Source organism: Pinus tabuliformis, chromosome 1_2 (genome assembly GCF_031772625.1).
Source record: "Pinus tabuliformis cultivar Carrire ecotype Pingquan chromosome 1_2, CPIR1, whole genome shotgun sequence".
Classification (NCBI taxonomy): Eukaryota; Viridiplantae; Streptophyta; class Pinopsida; order Pinales; family Pinaceae; genus Pinus; species Pinus tabuliformis.
The window spans coordinates 180,063,806-180,086,656 of NC_142298.1; the positions used below are offsets into that span (position 1 = coordinate 180,063,806).

The following is a 22,851-nucleotide window of genomic DNA, read 5'->3' on the forward strand; positions in this document are numbered from 1 at the left end:
AGTACCTCCTCCATTCCAAAGGGGAGGACTCTTAGAGCATTGTATCCAATTGATGATGGAATAGAATAAGGCTTCATTTTTAATATATTTCCATTATGTAGTTTTAGATATAAATTGTGTGAATGTAGGATATGAATTTATGTAGTTTTAGATATAAGTTTTCTTAATGTAGTATATGGAATAATTTGTCTTGTTCTTAAGAGAATTGAGCTCACTCTAAAAGGATGAGAGAAACATGTTATTTCATATTAGATCTTGTTTCATTTCATTGTTTAGATGTTTAAGGATTTGATTGGTGAATAAGTTTTGAATTAAAATCTTATCAGCACGTGAGAGAACAACCAAGGGTCTAAGTTAGACTCTCTCTCTATTTGATTTGCATGATAATTAAAATTCATTCTTTTGTGCTTTTATGTTTCAAGTATCATATGAGGAGATACCAAGAGTCTAAGTTAGGCTCTCTCTCCAATGATTTATATGGTAATTGAAATTCATTCTTTTGTTTTTATGTTTTAAGTCATTTCATTTCTTATGCTCATGAATGACTCTTAGTTTAGTTTGGATTAGTACATGAGAGGACAATCAAGAGACTAAGTTAGTCTCTCTCTCTACTTGAATCTAAACAATAACTAAGTTCATTCTCTTGTTTTCATTTTAAGTTTATGTAATGAATGATTTCTCTATGATACTGTAGGGAAGGACAACCAGGACCTCCTTAGTTAGGAGCCTCTTCCCTTGCATATGATATTGAATCGTAAATAATTTATTTAGACATAGGTTAGTTGCCTACTCTTGCATATATTGTGCTGGCATCATCACAAGCTTACGAGTTTCCTTGGTCGATAATTTATGCAGCAATTTAAGTCCAATAAATTGCCCAACATTTTGGCGCCGTTGCCGGGGATGGTGCTAAGGGATTAGGCATTAGAATTTAATTCGGTATTTATTTTTCTTTAGACACAATAATTTGTGAAACCTGGTGACAGCAGGCTCTTCACAAAGGAGTTTAAGTTTGAGTTTTCTGATGTTTTGATGTTTAGCTAGTTTTAAATTTCGTTGTTTCAAAAACACCCCCCGCCTAAATAAACACAAATCAATCGATAAGTATGCTCTCTTCCTGCGCTTCGTGCGATCAGGAAGATCAGAAAATCCATTGATTTGGTTCAAATAAAAAAAAAAAGCTCTTGCTGGAAAACTAATGTGCAACATGATAATAAAGAATTTTGTGAATAAAAAAACATTTTAAATTTTTAGATGAAATTTAGTTTTTTTTTTAGATTTTTAACCAATAAAAAAATTAGTTTTTAATTTTAGATTTAAAAAAAAATATCCACAAAATAATAATAATATATGTATCAGATATACACATATTATTATTAAAAAAATAAATAAAAAAACTAACCATTTTTTTATTTTGTTTTTGTTTTCTAGATATTTAAAAAAACACTAACCATTTCTTTTGTTTAACAAACTAACCATTTTTCTTGTTTTTGTTCTTTTTAGATATTAAAAAAAAAATAAATTAACCATTTTTTTTTAGATATTTAAACAAAAAATAACTATTTTCAAAAAAAAAAAATCCTACCAACATGCTCATGCGAGTTATTGCGGTAACTTCTTCCGAAAATTGCAAAGTGGGATTTGGTGGTTTGAACACCGGATTCACTGTTTGCCATCATAGCTTTGGCATCTTAAAATCTCCAATCTCGGCTTCAGTGATTCGAACAATTGGATCTTCTTCAGGTTTTGAATTCTCTTAAAAAAAAACTTTAGCCAAGATATGCTTCCAGCATCGTGCCTTCTGAAACAACGCTGGACATTCTTTGTTTGCTTCTGCAAATGATCATGATTTGATTTTCAACCACCTGTAATATACAAAGCGTTAACTAAAATGAAATCCAAAATCTTAAAAAAAAAATTATTAAACCCTAATTGGTGGCTGTGTGGCAAGATCATTATGGAATAGGAAAGTCTGGAAAAATCCATTACTAATGCTCAGCTATTTATCGACATTTTCCAGATCTTTTGTTACTCTATTTTTGTTTCTGTGTAATTGATTAATTCTGTCATGATCGCATTCACCACAGCCGCATTGGAATTATTTGCTCTATCAACAAAACAAACCAGCCATAAACAAATAAAATTCAAATGCAAAAACCAATTTCCATGGAAATTCTAGTGATCCATCCAATTTGCTCCATAATGCTTATCCCACATTGCCATGGTCACGATTTTGTGGCTAATCTTTGAGGATCACGCTCAGCAAAAAGAACAGCACAGCAAACCCTCGATGTTTGGATCCAGAAATCTTCGCCCGGATCCAGGTGGAGGTTATCTAGTTCCGGTGATGGCTTCGTTTGTTTCCAACGGCAGTGGCCTTCAACCGAAAAATGACGTTTGCAAGCTCATCCTCTGGTGCCAGCTCGTCAAAGAAAGTGAGAGATATAAAAATTTCGATAATGACAGAGTTATGAGATGCAAAGAAGCCGATCCAAACGCAGAAGTCGATCTTGGCTTTCTTGGTTGCGTAGGGATCCTCCTGGATCCAGGGCACAAACGAAGACAATCAGATCCATCCTTACTGCCGGCGGTTTAGGAGCTCGGTGATTTGCTGCATAAAAATTGGTATGAATCCTTAAGGGATCACGTTTCATTTAAATGTGACGGGTTTGCATGGTTAACACGTAGATTTTGGCAATAAATATGGAATTGTATGACTGTGCCGTGTCAAACATAGCCCATAAACAGTGCAGTCTTGTTGAATGTTGAATGGCGGTGAATGTTAATAGGAGCGCTATAGAAGCACTGTACATTTGTGTTGCCATATGGCTGTGCGCCGATTTAAAACAAGCAGTCAAACACAACATGCATCCCTTGCTGCGCACTGATTCATATCAAAACAGAGGATTGTTATGTTGAATGCCTAACGCCATTCTGATGAAGGGAGTGTATATCAAAATCGTTTGAATATGCTGTGTTTGTTTTGTTTTGGGCCGCGAATTTTTATGAGACAGCCGAAAGCGGTGTTTGCAAACCTTTCATGAGCCGAGGAGTGTATTTTGCCAAAATATTTGTGATTTGTTTTTAAGGCCGTGAGCATGATCTCAAACGCGTTGTGTTTATTTATTTTTAGAGGCTGAGCGTATGTGAATAGCCCTCTAGTTGCCATCGTGCTCATAGCTCTGATTGCACCTGAGTATAGTTGATGTAAGGTCGAGGAAGTGTGCATAATTTTGGCACAGTACACAGTCAAAGTTTTTTAAAAAAGATGATATATTGGGTGAGGCCGAGAGCCAAATGTAGGTACATTACACAGTTTTCTCTCTACTCTCTCTACAGCAACAAGGATATCTTCTTGCGAGAACTCATCTCAAATGGCTCTGATGCTTTGGATAAAATCAGATTTATGGCTCTCACAGACAAGAATGTGCTGGGAAAAGATGCAACAACGCCAGCAATATGGCAACCTCTGGCACACAGATCTCTTGAGCACAATCACAGCGGATACACCCTACTGCTGTTTCTCATTATTTTGTGGACCATTCGCCTCTTATTTACTGCGGAAGCAAGCACTATACAATGACATGTCAAGATATGTTTGCTGTGCTGGTTACATGCCCTGCAGTGGTAGTTGTGGTGAAAGTCGGTGTCCTGAGTTTTGTCTGTGCACAGAGGTTTTCCGCTGCTTTGGAAATTCTGTTGCTTCTACTCGGTTCCTTTTGCAAAATGAATTCAATATCCAGACAACTAAATGTGACAATTGCATCATTGGCTTCATGTTTGTTCTCCAACAGCTGGCTTGTATCTTCTCTATTATTGCATGTATTGTTGGCAGTGATGAACTTCAAGCTGCCTCAAATTTGTTAAATTGTTTGACAGATGGTGTTTACTGCACGGTTTGTGCATGCATGCAGACACAACACAAAGTTGAACTGGACAAGCGTGATGGCAAGTTTGGACCAGTTGAAAGGGTAATGCAAGCACCTGGTATGCAGCAGATGTCTCGCATTGACCAGAATATCCTACCAACTGTTGGATATGCGCCCTATAATCACTTTTCATCAACGCAGATGACTGTGCCCTGCGACAATAACTTCGAGCTGAGGGATTCCTTCGAATTGCCCACGGTTTGTTTTTTTATTAGTTTTTATTTTTTATTTTATTTACAACTAAACAAAATATATATATATCAAAATAAATAATAAATTAAAAACATTTGTTTTGAATTTGTTATTTAAAAAAAAAATAAAAAATTTGTGTCGTTTTTACTTTGATACTTGAATAAAAATAAAAAAAAATTATTTTGTAGTGTTGGTTTCTTATTTAAATAAAAATAAAAAATATTTTGTGTACTATTTTGGATAATAAAAAATCAAAGCCACACAAAATAATTTTTGTTTTTATTTAAAATAAAAAAGTTTTCCTTATTTTTATTTTTAATTAAAAAAAAAAAAAAACCTAACTTCATTTTATTTTTATAAATAAAATTTGGTTGATTTAAAAAAAAAAAATTTCACCTTAAATAATAAATTAAAAATTTTATGTTTTTAATTTATTGTTTAAAGAAAAAAATCTAAATAAAATCAACATAAAAAATATTTTTTTTTTTACTATTTTCTTTTTAAATTTGTTTTAAAAAAAATAAAAAAAAAATTAATAATAATAAAAAAATCACAAAATTCACACAGATTTGAAAATAAAAAAAAGGGATACTTGGAAACACATTTCGAAAATCGATTGGAGGATTTTTACGACGATAACTTTAATTTGGCATCACATCTTTCTGTTGTATGCTTTAGGAATTCTTTTGTGCTTTTATGTTTCAAGTATCATATGAGGAGATACCAAGAGTCTAAGTTAGGCTCTCTCTCCAATGATTTATATGGTAATTGAAATTCATTCTTTTGTTTTTATGTTTTAAGTCATTTCATTTCTTATGCTCATGAATGACTCTTAGTTTAGTTTGGATTAGTACATGAGAGGACAATCAAGAGACTAAGTTAGTCTCTCTCTCTACTTGAATCTAAACAATAACTAAGTTCATTCTCTTGTTTTCATTTTAAGTTTATGTAATGAATGATTTCTCTATGATACTGTAGGGAAGGACAACCAGGACCTCCTTAGTTAGGAGCCTCTTCCCTTGCATATGATATTGAATCGTAAATAATTTAGTTAGACATAGGTTAGTTGCCTACTCCTGCATATATTGTGCTGGCACCATCACAAGCTTACGAGTTTCCCTGGTCGATAATTTATGCAGCAATTTAAGTCCAATAAATTGCCCAACAGATGGTCTTCTCATTCATGATCACCTGAATGAGAAAGGCAATCTGATGAGGGAGACGCGGAACATGGTTCTCTAGATCAAAACATATCAAATTGGAATCGGTGGGATTGATGCCCCCGATAGCTGATAGCAAAGATTTCCGCTGTGATGGGCAGTTTTGGAGCACCTCGAGAGTCGACATGGCTGACGTCACCTGAGCCAAATCCTCAACGACATTGTAGTGTTGAGTGGCTCGAGCGTTGGGATTATAAGAGGATTTCCGCAACACACCTTGAGAGGGTGGCCGTATAGTGGAATCAGGGTTAGGGCGCTTAATATGAAGAGGGCTAGAACTCGGGGTAGAAGAAGAAGGTGTGGCTTCTTTATCTTTCCCAGTTGTTGAAGTAGGAGTTTGATAATCTTTCGATCTAGTAGCCACATTAATAGGCATACTCATCATGAACACTTGAGATCCGGAGAAAGCAGATTGCGGTAGTCTACCATTTGGGTATGCTGAGATGGAAACGACTCTTTGAGGACAGTGGGGGTCCCTTTGAGCAAGCAACTAACTTTAGATCGTCGGGGATAATCCTTAGTGTAGTGATCTTCCTCGCAAATGAGGCAAGGATACTCAGGTTTCCATTGTGAAGATTCGCCAACAGATGATTTGGGAGGACCCTGCTTTGGGGCATCGGCTTTACCCTTGCCTTTGCCTTTCTTCTTTCCTTTCGAGGATTTTTCCGCTGCGGTAGACTGGAAAACATGGATCTTTGAAGTTTTACCAGGTCCAGGTGAATTCTGGGACGAACTATTAGGAACAACATTTGAGAACGACTTCTGTTTGGAAGAAGATTTAGCAGGGGTTTGAGATACTAAACCAATAACTCCATCAACGGGAGGTACAACTTGTGACTTTGATGCTACAGGATCGGATGATGGCCGCAGAGAATTGGGTAATAACTCATACAAAGTGCCAGACTGAGAGTAAACTAGATCCAAGTACTGGGTACGAGCGATGTCTTGCTCTTCAGTGATGCATCCACCCATAGATATATCGTGACCAATTGGGCCACGAATGATTTGGTGAACCATTAAGTGAGCAACTGATCAAAAATCTCAAATTTGATCAGGCGATGTCTACATCTCCATTCATGGATGTGATCAGAGATGTGTGTTGCAGTATCTTGCTTAAGCGATGTGAGCAAATAGGTGCCAGTTTCATAGCGAACCAGCAGCTGAAAATGCGTGAGGAAAGCCATGGCTAAAGAGTTAAAGTCATGGTAAGTACTTCGAGGCAGTTCGATGTACCACTTGGCTACAACGCCCGTGAGGGTTCATTGGAAAAGATGGAGACGAATGGAATCATCAACGTATGAGTTCGAAGAGCACCAGAGATGATATGTCATCACATGGGCTTGAGGATCTTCTTTAACTTTCCCATCAAACTTTGGACAATCACTTGGTATCTTGGACGACACCAGATGCCAGTACGATGAATGAAGGATTGGATCATTCGTGAGGTGAGATACATTTGGCAATTCGAGTGTAGACAAGAATGGCAATTGGGTGTTAAAAGGCATGGGAGGTCGGTAAGCAGGTCCGAACGGAGGAGCCCATCCCTGCTGGTAAGGATTTTGGCCATATGGCATCTGAGGCTACTCCCATTGTGGATTACCTTGACCATAGGGAGGATTCTAACCTTGAATACCTGGGAAATGTCTGACAATAGGTTGCTGATAAGAAATGTATGGGTTAAAAGGCTGTTGAGCCTGTTGACCTTGGACATATGGATATTGGACCTGTTGTCCTTGAACATACGGGTGATGAACCTGTTGCCCCTGAACAAGAGGATTTTGGACCTGTTGTCCTTGGGCATAAGGTTGATACACTTGTTGCCCTTGGACATAGGGATTTTGTACCTGCTGCCCTTGACCAAAAGGATTTTGAACCTGGTGACCTAGGGTGTTAGGGTTTTGTACTTGATGCCCTTGGCCAGTAGGATTATGGACCTGTTGACCTAGGACATTAGGATTTTGAGCCTGTTGCTGCAGGACTTGACCTTGACCCTGCCCTTGCAAGGGTTGACCCTACTGATATGTATACAAGGGTTGCTGCTGCCCTGGTTGGTTTTGCTGTTGCAAGGGTTGACCTTGCGGTTGCAAAATTTGTCCTTGAGGTTGCAGAGGTTGGCCCTGCGAGGACATGGGCTGGGAGGTGTGCGAAGCATATTGCATCTGCTACTGCACAGTTTGCTGCAATTGTTGCAAGGGTTGAAATTGCGGTTGCCTGGAGAGCCCTTGCTGCAGCAAAGGTTGCCCTTGCGGTAACAAATTTTGCCCTTGTTGTTGTAGAGGTTGTCCTTGCTGTTGCAAGGGTACTTGAACAGTGCTCGAGAAATTTCCGAACTGAATTTGGCCATAGCCAAGTTGAATGTACTGCCCAAATTAGAGGGTGTAAGGTTGATTAACCATTCCTTGAGAACCATATGGAACGTAAGGAGTTTGGTATTGGACCTGAGCCCCATAGGGTTGCTGATACTGAACATTGCTCGATCCAGACGAACCAACGAGATTCTGAACTTGTTGGTACTAGACATTACTTAATCCAGTAGGATCAGCAGGGTTATGAATAATACCAGAAGAAGGTTGGTTCATACCAATCATGTGATCTTGTGAGACACTCACATTGGTGGCACCTGACACCATAGAAACATTCAGGTTTCCCCCCCAGGTAGTGGCACAACCTGGCCACTGACTAGAGGGATGGAGGAACTGACAGAGACATTCTTCGAAACTAGTTGTGCTTGACGGGTAACTGGGATTGACGATACAAGGGCATTTAGAATAGTGGGTTGCACCGAGACTTAGGTAACAACCTATTTGGAAGTCGTGTTCGCAATGAATGGACCTAAAGTAGGCATGGTGCTTGATGCCCAAACAGGGTTATGGTAAAGTGATGAGGCACTAGGTGTACCTGAAACCAACTATGCCAAAGACACATAGTTGGGTGGAAAACTGGTGGGAATACCCCCTGAATAGGGGAAACCCTCAGGAGGAAAAGGCAACTCTTCCTCCTCAACAGTGTGTGGAGTAGAAACTTTGGACTCTTTTGGAGAGGTGACTGGAGCATCACCTTTGGGTTCCATGTCTGGAAACAAACAATGACGAATGGTCGAAGAAGTACGAGGGGATAGTTCCAAAGGAACACTCAGCTAGTCGTACGGACTGTAAGGATGCTGCGGTGATATCACAATAGGGTCAAACAGAGGATTCAAAGGGTAGATAACTAGTCCAAGCTGACCGTCAGTGGTCGGCAAGTTCTCGGGAGTTTGAACGGGATTGTCCGGAGATTCTGGGCCAAGATCAACAGATGACCCAGTATCAAAAGTAGGTGGAGGACGAGATGACAAAGGTTGAATGCTCAGAACAATTTCGAGTTCAACACCTTGGTCCTCAAGTGACTCTGGTAACTCAGGAAACGACTCCTCAGACAATATTTCAGACAGAGGAGAGGAAGAGGAACTGGGTGAACCAGATGGTTCAACCACGATGACCTTGTCTTAGTCGATAGAAAAATTAACTTCAAGGCTTTAAAATGTTCTTTAAGGGACTCACGATTTGTGGTGAAGTAAAATTATAAGTGCGGACACAAACAAATTCCTCTAACCCGATAATGGGTCTAGCCACAACAGATACATTCTATGGAAGATTTCCTTAGGTTAGAACCAATTAAGAGGGCCTACCTCTTAGTATGCTTATCCCATTTGATGATGTCCTTGCTTGCTCGCTCCAGCTATCTCTCGCTTCCTTCTTCAAACACCTGAAACAAGTAAACAACAACAAACGACAACCGTGATAATAGACAAATTGTAATTCAACCTACTTAACAAGTCAAGAAACATTAAGCATGAATATGTAAGATGACAAATCATGTAGGAAATCAATCGATAGTTGCATATATATTGATATCAAGAAGAGATTACAACCATTGTCTTGACGTTGCGGTTCTCCTCTGACAAGACCAGGTTCCCACTCACTTCTGCTAGCATTCCATGATGGCCTCAATCAACAATAGTTTTAAGGATCTTCCCTTTCGGCTTCACTCCAATCCTAATCACACTTCTCCCTCACACAACTAGATAGCTACAGCTATGAATAGCTTGCTGTTTACTCCAAACCAAAATAGCACTAGCACACCAACATTAACACTAGCTTGTGCTTGGGAAGAAGGGAGCTTTATATAGGATGAATGGATGGGATATGGATCCTCTTCTCATGGGTGATGGTCTTATCCTTGAGGTAGTTCCATCATTATAGGGGAAAGGAGCCCAAACTGACATCCTTGACCCCATCCGGCCAAACCATTTACCAAACTTCCGTTACAAATCTTCTAGAGCTGGAAGCTTCAACTCTTAATTTAAAGAGCTTTCCATAATAGGACCGGTGCGACTAGAACACAGCTCGGTCGCTTTGGTTGGTGCTAGGGATAGTGCTAATCTCTGCACATCAGCACAGGGGAGACGAAGGCCATTAGTGCCGGTCTTGTAAACCGGGCAAAACAAAAGTTTTAGGGGAAATGGTGCAAAAGGGAATTGATATGCTCATGAAGAGGGACACAATGGGAGTTTCTTCATGGAGGCAAAGCATGTGGTGTTCACTGTAGAGGTCCTCCAGGATCAAGGAACGGGGAGTACAGGGACAGTGACCAAATGTTGTGTAACAAGCTTCATTATGATCTAAAAGGTTGATTTCTCCCCTTATTTAGTTAATGATAAAAGATCTAGTACCTTGTGGTAAGAAGATGTATGTGTTTAACCATATCATATTCATGATAGTCTTGAATTCAAGGGAAAATGGAGTTAAAGAATTAAATATGATTGAATTTATATATACAAATTGAATTGTCTTGGGGAGTAAGAGCACAAATAAGAAGTGAGAAGGTCAATTAAATATTGAATTTATAAGAGGTCGTAAATTTGGATTCTTTTAATTCATTTTAACACACCTTATAGATTTTGAATACATTTGTTGCTTCTTTTTGACGTGTGGATTATCAAATTTTTGTATTTCATAAGTTCCTTGAATCTTAATAGATATCATGATAAATATTTTGCTTGTCCTCATTTAAATTTGAGTTTAAGATGAATTGTTTTATTCTTCAAGATCATATTTTCATTCTATATAGGATTGCTATTTTCTCATTGATTTTGGATTTCCTTTCCTATGCATTGTAGAGCTCAATTATTATTATTATTATTTTTAAATCATACTTGTTAGTTGATAATTTTTTGCTTGTACACCTAGGATTTCCAAAGTTTTAATTTTCCTTATTTTTGTTTAATTAGTTTGTTTGCTTTAGCCATGGGAAGTTTTATAGGGAGTCATCAATCTTAGGCAAATGACATTGGTAACATTTCGGATGTGCTTTAATGGGTGGCAATATCCTAAAACAAAAGCATCATACTTTATTATCTTTACGAAGTACCTGACCTATGCTCAAAATGTTTGCATTTGTGGTGGAACACTTGTGGTTCAAAGGATTTATATCCAAAACACATTGAACCTGTTAGTCCTTACAATCTCCTAGGCTGAAAAGGAAATCGACAAGGGTAACCTCAAACCACTTCAGCTCAGTAGCTAGCCCTACTGAGCATGAGAGGGATCTCTCTAAGTCTCTTATCAGTGATATGACTTTAAAGAAAATGAATTTTAGGCTAGATATGTGTATTTGTTTGTGAAAATTTGGTTTTTTAAGGATTTGTTGAACTTAGGGTTTGGAGCCACAAGTAGGTCTAGGCTGTGGGAATGCAGGAGCAAACATAAGAAGGAGCTAGATGTCAGAAGCCATGGTGTAATTTGAGTATTTGTCAGTGTAGTATAGAGGATATAGTGTGGAAGAAACTAATGAGCATAAATAAACATGATTTCATTAGCTTAGGAAGACAAAACACATAACCATGAAAACTAGATAAGAGAGCTTGAAAAACAAGAATTATAAGTATTTTATCACAAGGCATTCATAGAAAGAAGAGATATAATGTAGATAAAGATGTTTAGACCATAAGAAAACAAAAATAATGAAGTAAAAGCACCATAAACTCACTGGGCTAGAGTTCCTTGAAAATAGCTGCAACTTGTATTTGTATTAGCTGAAAGATGATTACAATGCAAGTCTCCTTTACAAAAAGTTCAACCCTCTTATCCTGAAGTGAAATAGTACTTATAGACTCTCCTAGATCACTTTCCCACCTTCAGGAGTTGAATTCCTTGGTGGAGGAACTGACTCCAAGATTATCTCAACCAACAGGTGAGAGTGAGAAGGTGCAACTCAAACACCTCATGAAGAGTTTGTTTAGGAGTTTTCTTCTTTTATGAGGCCTAATAAACATCAAAAACAACCTATGATATACATTTATTCATGCCTACATCACTTATCCTCGTAAATTATGCCATTACATAGAGAATCTTGACTTTGACCAAGTCAGACTAGAAACTAGAAATTTTACACAATGAAATTTTACAAATAAAAACACAGAAAGTGTAGAAGCGCAATGCCGACATTGAGCCGATTTTTAGGTATCTTCCAGGGGCCCAAATGCACATCTGAGAGAACGGTCAACTAGCCCTTCAAGTCTATTTTCCAGAACAGTTTGAATTTCTGAATTTGGAGCATGGGAAGACCTTCAAAACTTGATTCTCCTAAGGTCACTCCAGAAGCGCAATGCTTGTCAAAAAATGGTCCAGAATGCTAGTTTTTTGCCACTTTTTTGTACTTTTCTCCAAAACTAAGCCACCTTTGCAAAATATGGGCAAATGGGTTTTTAGAGGATGCCAAGAACTTTCCAAAAATGTAGACCTTTCCTCAAATGGAGGCCTGAGGAAAAAGCGCAGCGCCAAGGCGCTGCACTTCTGGAAAGGCCAAATTTCTGAATTTAGACCAAAATTTGCCAAAAAAATAAAAATGCTCAGAATTAGCTCAAAATTGGAGGGAAGGTGTAAAAATGAGTTTGTTATAGCTTCATGGATGCTTCAGCAAGCATCTCCAAATTTCCCTTATCCTTTTGATCTTTTTTGGTCTCCTTGAGCTTGTTTTTAAGTTGTTTCACTTTGACATTGGCGATCATGTTTTGAGCTTGATAATGATGCGCCATGTGTCTGAGCATTTGATTATCTCTATTTTCCTTCTCTAGGAGCTTCTCTAAGTGTTCATTTACCCTGTTGAGCCAATATTCTTTATCTTGATGTACCTTTAGGGCAATCCTTTCTTCTAGGTCAAGGTCTTCATTAAGTAATATTTGTTTTTGTTCCTCTTGCAAAGCTTCCTTGAGACCTCTGGTTCTTGGTCTTTTCCTTTTCCCTTTCACTTGTGATGCTTCAGGATCGCTTGATGTCACGACCTCCTTACCTTTTCCAATTTGCTGCATTAACTTAGTTTTTTCCTTTTCTAGGATCAACTCTTTTGCTTTGAGTTGACTGTTTTCTTGTTCAAGGAATGATATAATGTACTTTGCCCTTTCCATATTTATTGCCAGCTCCTTGATTTGGTAGTCCTTGTCCCTGATAGTCTGCCTCATAATTGAAGTCTCATCTTCCTCCTCTAAATCAATAATCTCTAATTCATGCTCAACTGTCTCCTTATCCTTTGCTGCTGATTCCTGCCTTGTCAATGAAGAAGGCTTGGCCCCTTTCTCTTTGTGAGAAGAAAACACAAGCCTATGCCCTTTCTTATACACTTTGGTCACCTCTGGCCTAGGTAGTCGAATCTTCTCTGCTATTTTGCTAGATGACCCCATCTTTGCTTATTGTTTTGGTGCACTTGGGGACTGAGATGCCGCATTTTCCTCATGCCATTTTAAAGATGTTTCTAAAAAGGCTTGCCAAGCCATACCCCTCTTTGCCAGCTGATGAAGGACAATGCTTTTGATGAGATTGTGATGAAACAAGCTTGGAGAGTGCTCTTTGTCCTTTAATTGTATCTTTTCAGACATTTTTGAAATACTCTTGAACAGGGAAAATTGCACATGTTGAGTGGCTTTTGAGATGTGAAGTGCATCAAGAGGCGAATATGATAGGCATACAACCTGGAGAATCTACCTTCACAAGTAAAGAACCTCATGATGGTTTTCATTAAAGGGGGATACTTCTCAAGCAAATATATGAAAGGCATGAGGTTAGTATGTGTATCTCTGTATGGAGTCTTTAAGAAGGGCTTGTAGTTTTCAAGATCTAGACTCATTCCCTTGAACCAATATTCACCATTGTCTGGTAAACCAGTTGATAGTGAGATGGAGGCCACTGAGAAGCTAAAATTAATACCAGAAATGACATCAATCTCTCCTTTTAGTTGTGTAGCTACCTAATCTGTCAGCTACTCATAAAACCCTGCTTCACTTACTCTTTTACAAAACTCCAAATAGTGAACATCCTCAAAGCATTGCTTGATGAAAGGATAGGAGTTGATTTGGTTGTAGTTTGATGGTTCATATATGAGAATCCTCCCTCCTTTGTGTTGTCTCTTTCTCTTTGGTGAAGATTCAACCTCCATGATGACACAAAGTCCTAGCAGCAAGAAGTGAAAATAGATGTGAGGTGAGAATGAAAATGAAGTGATATGTGAGAGATTTTGACAAAATGATGGGAGGGGTTTTATGAAAGATGAGATGAATTTGAAAAACCGATGAAAATGAGTGAGGAAAATAGTGAACAAATGTGGTTGCTTGTAAGTGAGACCAAGAAGGTTTATAATGAGATTTGCCCAAAATAACTTTAGGAATGAGCTAGGGTTTCATTTTTTAGTGTTTAAACTTTGTTTGGAGGTCGATGAACTGGTCAAAATGACTCATCAGACATGTGTGAAGGTGTAGAATATCAATTTACATGTTTTGGAGATGAAAAGTTATGATGACCATTTCTACCCTAGCATTTCCCATGGAAATTTTGCTACAAACCCTAGCTTGAGAAATTATTGACATGGAATGGAATTGAGAAAGAAAATATAGAGGGAGATGATGTACTTACTTGTTTCTCAGCTTTAGAAAGCAATTTGACCGAGCTTGTAAGCAAAAATTTGGAATTTGGGAAAATTTTGGTGAGTTTTAGGTACTCTGTCCTGCGCGCAACGCTAAAGAACAACACAGTTCACCTATGCAGAGCACTTGCCTCCTAAGCGCAACGTAGTTCACCTACATGGAGCGCCTGCCTCCTAAGCGTAGCTCAGTGTTTCTACGCACAACGCCTTCAATTTTTGGCCAATTTCTCCTAGGGAAACAAGTTTTTTGCTTTTTTTGGGCGAGTGAGCTCGATGATGAGGAGTGAATGGGATATGAATGAAAAGGTTATGAGTCTTTTTGAGTTTACATAGGGATAATTTCTTCACTTTTTCAAAAAAAGAAAAGAAACCAACCCTCCTTTGTGAATTGATTTCACTTTTTGAAGACAGATTTTACCTTTACCATTGCAAGTGTGCTTTTGCTTTCCTGAGTGCTGGAGCTTCCTTCTTCTAAAACATTTGATGTCATGAAAATATGAAAAGTGTGTGAATAAATCATGATCAATTCATCAACAGTTGCTTTGTCATGTTTGACTTATTTCTGGTTTTTTTTTTTTGGAAATGGTGGACCTTGGGGACCTTTGTGACCTAATGGATGACCTAAGACCTAATGGAATGATGATGATAACTTGAACCATTTTCATGATGTATGATAAACAACCAACATGAGTGAGATTTCAAACAATGATTCCATCTTTGGACTGACCATACAATGACCAAATTTGCTGTGTAAACCTAGTAACAGAAAAATTTGATGATGAAAGCCTGAAAAGAACATGGTAAAAGCATTTTTTGATCCAGGTGACAGGCTAACAAGACTGACACTAACAAAACCTTAGGTTTCTCACAGGTTTTTTCTTTTGAGCTCCACCCACCTCACATGAAATAGTTGATGCCTAGGATGATTGATTGTGGGAGTAACCTTATGAAAAAGCTTTGGGAGTGAGTAATTTTCCAAGAAAATCAAAATAATTTTCATATCTCCCCACTTCCTATGCACCTAATTGCAAATTAAATTATATGTAAATTAAATGGGTGATTTGAATAAAAAAGACGTTGAAAGCACAGTGAAAAGTGTGGAAAATGCAACTAAATCGGTTAATGCTATGGGTGCTCGTTGACAATGGGTCGATGCTTGTTTGATAATAAGATATCTTTTTCGAGGTTATGGACATCCACGGGTAGTGAACTAATATTGGGTTAAACAGAGTCGAGGAACACACACAAGTAATTATTTTACTCACCCAAAGTGAAATCCTCGGGTCATGCCTAAAAACTATTATTTGTGGATTTAAAATTTAAAAAGTAATTAAACTCACAAATTGGCTCAAAAGGAAGATGTGTCAGTTACCTAATGTTCAGTGCTTGATGGGAATGTTTTTCTAATTTAGGAACATGATGTTACCTGATGGGGACAGGTCGGGGCATGCCTAGAAACTATTGTCTGTGGATTTAAAAAATTAAAAAGTAATTAAACTCACAAATTGGCTCGAAAGGAAGATCTACCTGTTACCTAATGTTCAATGCTTGATGGGAATGTTTTTCTAATTCTAAACATGATGGTACTTGATAGGGACAGAACAGGTTGCTTCGGCTGCCCAAAACCCAAGACAACTCCCACAAACACAACTATGTTTCTCTGCCAATTATGGACATTCAAAAATTAATTTAAATTGTGAAGTCAAAAGAGAATATGAATTCCTCTTGATGAATTCCATGAGAGATCTCTATCAATCCTTCCAATCCTTTCCTTCACCTCATTTAACTCACAAGGGACTCACTTGAACACATGGCACAACTAACATGCCAAAATAGGCTTCCAAAATATCATACACAACCCTATAAATGTTTTCTATAGGCATTGCGAAATTTTTTCGCAACAACGTAAAAATCCTGTAGGCACTGTGAAATATTTTTGTAGCGCCCCAAAAACTCTCCTTTCAGATTCCGAGGAAGTTGAAACACCTTTCCCTCGTTCCATCCAACTTCCCAATCACATCTTCATGGCCTTAACTTTTTCCTTAACTAAACCATCGAATTATTATGCTCTTCTTCACCAGGATTGCAAAGCTAAAACATTTTCTAATCAAAATCAACCACAAAAGGGGTTTGACAACATTCACACAAAAGGGTACTTTGGTTCTCTATAACAACACTTTAACTACACCTCCACACTCCAAACCACAAAGAGCATTCTCCACAAACAAACATAACACATCGTATTCCTATCAAAAGGGGCGTGACTGCATCCAAATAGTGGTGCTATGTTTTGCTGATGGATTTCACATCACAAAACCCACGTACTCACTAATCTCTAGAACGCTTAGACACTTTTTTTCACAAGCTTTAATATGACACAATACTAATCAATACACAAAGGGACACCACACCACAATGGAGACTTAAATGCGCAAATTCTCAATACAAATCAATGGAGGAAGGACACACACTTCCAAAGATAAGTTATTCACAGAAATCAAACCAAAATGAAACAAAATCCATAAGCAGACAATGATGGCAACAATGCTTCCTTACACAAACTTTGACCGACATGCACAGGTAAATATATATATATATATATATATATATATATATATATATATATATATATATATATATATATATATATATATCCCCAAAATAAATTTAAACCAAAGCATATCGATTTGATATAAAAGCATATAACCATGACATTTATCAACACCTCTAGATTTGATATGAAGGCATACAACCATGATACATTCAGATTCTTACTATAAATCAACTTTACAAATGCAGACAAACAATCTCATTTATAACACATAGATAGAAAAATTACAAACATAGAGGTACATAAACATATTACTCATTAATCAACTCAAATATACATTAAGCTTGACTAGATATACAATGTGGGCATGTGCATCCCAACCTCTCGACCTCTGCCTCTTCTCCTAGCGTCAAAGCTTCTCCCTTCTTATCCTTTTCTCTGCCTCTGCTGCATTGCCCTTCTCAAACAATCTTCTTCTATTTTTAAAGAGATCTACATGGGATAACCAAGAGTCAGAAGAAATGATTCATTCTCCCTTCTCATGAAATAAGGGAAACTAAAATTACATTTACATTAGGAAATATTTCCTCCAACTTATTCTAAAAACAAAAATCACATCCTAATGAAAATATCTACAAAACATTTAAAACCTCTCCCAGCATCATCATGTGACCATCCCATCACATTGACAAGCTCTGGTCCAATCTTCATTGAACTTTGTGCCCCATCTATGCACCTGCATCAGACTCCCAAGGTACAAAAATATATGACCTCCTGGTCATATGCATCTGGTCTTCTCGAACAACTTCAACGCGTGAGTTGAAACACACCTCTGCAGTAACAAGTCTCCACCTTGTTACATGATACCTCACCAAACTTCTTCCCGAGTTTGGGATTTTGGCATCTTCGTGGTTCTCTTATCTAGAACCCTTCGACACTCCTTTCTCTAGGCCACTACAAATCTCCTGACTTTCCTTTATTTTCACCTGCACAATGAAACTTAAAAAAAAAAAATCTTAACAGATCCTTAATCAACTTGTACCTTATTCTAATGCTTCTACTATGAACTATGATGTTTACTTGCTGCTGAACTATTCAAAATTTCCAAAACATCAAAGGTTGTCTCTTCATCCAACCAACTATACCTTCCTGCTTTCCTTTTGTCAATCTCATCCTCTAACTGAGTCCTTGGCTAAAATTTGTTGTCTCCAGGATGCTCATCAAATCTTCTTCTGTTTCATCTCATGTGTTCATCACCTTTAATATGTTCTTCCATGAATGCAACTCAACTCCCTTGATCTTTTCCTCCAACTGAGCATTTATCTCTGTCTCGCTTCACCTGCAACAAATTCCATTTCACTCTCTTCCAGAGGGTCCATCTGTAACCCTTGTCTTTCTTATATTTCTGTAGCATTCCTCTCATCATCTTTGGCTGTAATTTGATTTAAGCTTTTGTTGATTCTATATCAAGTTTGTCCTGACTTGATCTACTTTGGCTTCTCTCTCATTAGTCACAAATCTCCTTCTTTTATGAGCTTCTCCCTGCGCACTGTGAGCTTCACACAAGACACTACGAAAATTTGACACCATCAACCTATTTCTAAATACCATACTAAGCTTTTCCATGCCTAGTATTCTCTCGGTATTTTTGCTGACTCCTCCTCTGGAATATTCATTTGACCACTCTCCACTCTTTTGGCTTCTGCATGCAATTTACTCACCTTCTTCCTCTGAGGACTCTATTGTTCCTCCAAGGTTCTTTTCCATCATCTTGAACTGCAACATTGATCACTACTACCTGTTATCAACAATTAATCCTCAATTGACTAAAAACAAAAGACCATTACCTCCTATTCAATATTCCCTTGAACACATAACTGTTGCTGCATAATTCTTCTTATTGTTGTCATCCCTTCGTTGTTACATACCTTCCTATTCAACACCATTCTTCCTGCTCATAACTCTGGTCATCTTAACTTTCTTGTAGCAACTGTTTCACATGATTGATTTATGCTCCCACTCAACCATCTCCTTCTTAATCCTTCATCACTCATTCCTTTGGGTCCAACTACTTGGCACTTTACTTCTTCTGCTAGTAACTTTCCCTGCTATGACTAATAATAGCCATCTTCATCCCTTCCTCTGCTAAATTCTTCTTGTCTACTAGTGAGCTACAACAAGTCCTTATTTTCCCTATAACAAGTCTACTACTTGTCACCCATACCAAGTCATCCTCCTGAGCACTCTCGCTGTTCCGCTTTCAAAGTTATTGACCACTGCATATTTAACCACTCACTCTTCTTAGTTTTACTACCGGGTTCTGTCAACATTTCTTCATCCAAGTGTCTTTTCCGATCCTTCTCCTTTGGCATATCTTACTTGCTATGACAAATACTACCAGTTCATCCTGAAAACACAATTCTTTTAATGACCAAAACATCACATTCAATTTTATAAGATCTATAACAATATCTCATATTTCACTACTTGTTGAACCAACTCCTTTCCAACCAGTGCACTTGTTCTTTCTCAAGAGCATATCAACTTGTTACTCCCCTGCAATCACCTCACTGACTGTTGTAAGGTTCTTTTTCCTTCAACCTCTTTTCACTATCAAGCTATCTTCAAACATGCAAGCATCTCCACTATCACTTCATTTCACTTCCAAATGTACTAAAATCCAATCTCTGCTATTCTGAATGCATCACCAAAGAGCAATCTATTCTACTTCAAGGTAGACACCCTCCATTATGTCTGCACAATACCTCACAATCAACAAACCTCAATTCAACAAAGACTTACCTCAACCTGCTGTAAACTCTACTTCCTCCAAGAGCTTCCTATATCTTTCTCCAAGAGCTGTAAATCCGAAAGCCTTCCATAGCTCTGACATTACCCAAAAACATAGCTGAGCTCTAATACCACTTGATGGGGACAGGTTGGGTTGCCCCGACTACCAAACCTAGGACAAACTCCCACAAGCATAACTTTGTTTCTCTCTCAATTCTGGAAATTCAAAAATTAATTTAAATTATGCAGTCAAAAGAGCATATGAATTCTTGTTGATGAATTTCATGAGAGGTTTCTCTCAAGCCTTCCAATCATTTCCTCCACCTCATTCAACTCACATGGGATTCACTTGAACACATGGCACAACTTGCATGCCAAACAGGCTTCCAAAAGCTCATATGCATCCTTGTAAATGTTTGTTGTAGGCGTTGCGAAATCTTTTTGCAGCGCTGTAAAAATCCTGTAGGCATTGCGAAATATTTTTGTAGCATCCCAAAAAATGTCTTTTTGAATTCCAGGGAAGCTGAAACTCCTCGCCCATGTTCCATTCGACTTCCAAATCACGTCTTCATGACCTTAACTTGTTCCTTAACTCAACCATCGAATTATTATGCCCTTATTCACTAGGATTGCAAAGCTAAAACATTTTCTAATCAAAATCAACCATAAAAGGGGTTTGACAACGTCCACACAACAAGGTACTTTGGTTCTTTGTAACAACACTCTAGCTACACCTTCACACTCCAAACCACAGAGAGCATTCTCCATATACAAACATAGCACATAATATTCCAATCAAAAGGCACGTGACTACATCCGAATAATGGTGCTCTGTTTTGCTGATGGGTTTCACATCAAAAAAACCACACACTCACTAATCTCCAGAACACGTAGACATTGTCTTTCACAAACTTTAAGCTGACACAACAGGAATCAATACACAAAGGGACACCACACCATGATGGAGGCTTCAACGTGCAGATTCTTAATACAACTCAATGGAGTAAGGACACACTTCGAAAGATAAGCGATTCACAAAAATCAAACCAAAACGAAACACAATCCATAAGTAGACAATGATGGCAACAATGCTTCCTCACACGACCATTGACCCATACACACGGGTGTGTGTATATATATATATATATATATTCAACCCAAAAATACATTTAAGCCAAAGCATATCGATTCGATATAAAAGCATACAACCATGACATTTCTCAACATCTCCAAATTTGATATGAAGGCATACAACCATGATACATTCAAATTCTTACTATAAATCAACTTTACAAATTCAAATAAACAATCTCATTAATAACACACAGATAGAGAAATTACAAACATAGAGGTACATAAACGTATTACTCATTAATAAACTCGAATATACATTAAGAATAGCCAGATATACAATTTAGGCACATGCAACCTAACCTTTTGACCTCTGCCTCTTCTCCTCATGCTGGAGATTCTCCCTTCTTCTCATTCTCTCTGCCTCTGCTGCACTGCCCTTCTCAAACACTCTTCTTCTCTTTTTAAAGAAAGCTACATGAGATAACCAAGATTCACAAGAGATGATTCGTTTCTCCTTCTCACGAAATAAGGGAAACTGCAATTACATTTGCATTAGGAAATATTTCCTCCAACTTATTCTAAAACCAAAACTCACATCCTAATGCAAATATCCACAAAACATTTAAAATCTCTCCCAACATCATCATGTGACCATCCCATCACATTAGCAAGCTCTAGTCCATTCTTCATCGAACTTTGTAACCCATCTATGCACCTGCATAAGTACTCATAACTAAAAATAAACAAGAGGCACATGGTGGCGATGTCACTGCTCTTGCTTTTTTTTTGTACATGTTTTTTTTTTTTACATTGTGCATGGAGATCGAATAATGCTGATGGTTAATAACACTTGAGTGAAGAACATTTTAACATTTTGAAACTTAGAAAACATGGATGTAGAAAAAATCCATTTCCAAAAGAAAACACTTTCTGAATATGAACAAAATCCATCTCTCTTTCTCATAATCATTTTAACATCAATAAAGGCATTCATATTGTTCCTACTTCCAAAATAAAATTGATCTAAAATTTGATAGCAATTAAGTAAAAGTTAGAGTTTTTTTTTTTGAACTTTGTTTATGAAAATTTGTTTCTAGGGTTATGATTAATTTTAAATATCACAATCGTTAAATTTTCAATTAACTTTAAAGTAACTTAAATCATCAAAATTTTCAAAAAATAATTAGGAAAGTGAAACTTCCATAGAGATGTAATCATTTGAATTTTATTTGTAGCAATCATTACATATGTTTCCTTCTCTATCCTTCAATTATATTTTAATATTCCAATATTTGAACAAGGTTTGAGGTGGTGTTGTTAAACAAGGACACAATGATGACATTTGAACAAGGTTCCACATACATATGTTTGAGGCATTGTTGTTCAAAAATGACACAATGGTGACATTTGAAAGTAACCCAAATTTATTATATGATTTTTATTTGAGTGTTACCAATACATTACTTGATTGATGCTTACACACAATGGTTGGTCCAAGTCTAAATAATTAACTTCATAATAGATGGAATTTAAACATGAGAAGGACTCAGTAAGGAGACGATAGTGGTTCTTGCCCAATTTTCAAAACATGTGCACTAAGTTTCCTCATAGTTTGCCATAGGCTTGGGATAGTTTGCCATAGGCTTGGATTTAGGTGGAAGGACTTTTATATTCCAAACTTCAGGCACTATGGGGTTCTCTGCTAGAGCATTAAGAAATTGTGTAATTCGAACACCATACTTAACGGGGTGGATGAAACATAATCCACCTCATCATAACCACATTACCTATACAATAAATCAATTCGTGTATTCCAAAAACCATGAGATGTTTGTGATGCAATTTAGTCTATACAGAGACTAAAACATGCGATTTTAAGTTATTACATAAATGTAAATATTTGTATGATTTATTCAATTTGTAATTATTTAAGAAAAGTTAATTATGCTTCCAAGAGTTAATTAGATGCCTTTTACATAAATATGAAATATGCATTTTTCTGACTGTAAATTACGCCTGTAGAATGGATGCCTTTTACATAAATGCCAAATATACTTATGTTATTCTCAGTGGAATGACCAAAAAAATGGAATATATTAGCCACTTTTTGCATGACATATTTGTCTCGTAGTATTAGGTAACT

General features: G+C 37.3%; 1 protein-coding gene across 1 annotated transcript in view; it reads left to right on the forward strand.

Annotated features, from left to right (window-relative positions):
• Positions 1-3,410: 3,410 nt before the first annotated feature.
• The window catches only part of LOC149205086 (uncharacterized), a 53,423-nt gene continuing 33,982 nt past the window's right edge, over positions 3,411-22,851 (forward strand). Inside the window, exon 1 of the mRNA XM_089397296.1 lies at positions 3,411-4,127. Coding sequence (XP_089253422.1) covers positions 3,426-4,127 — 702 coding nt within the window. The 5' untranslated portion in view covers positions 3,411-3,425. The remainder of the gene's footprint in view (positions 4,128-22,851) is intronic.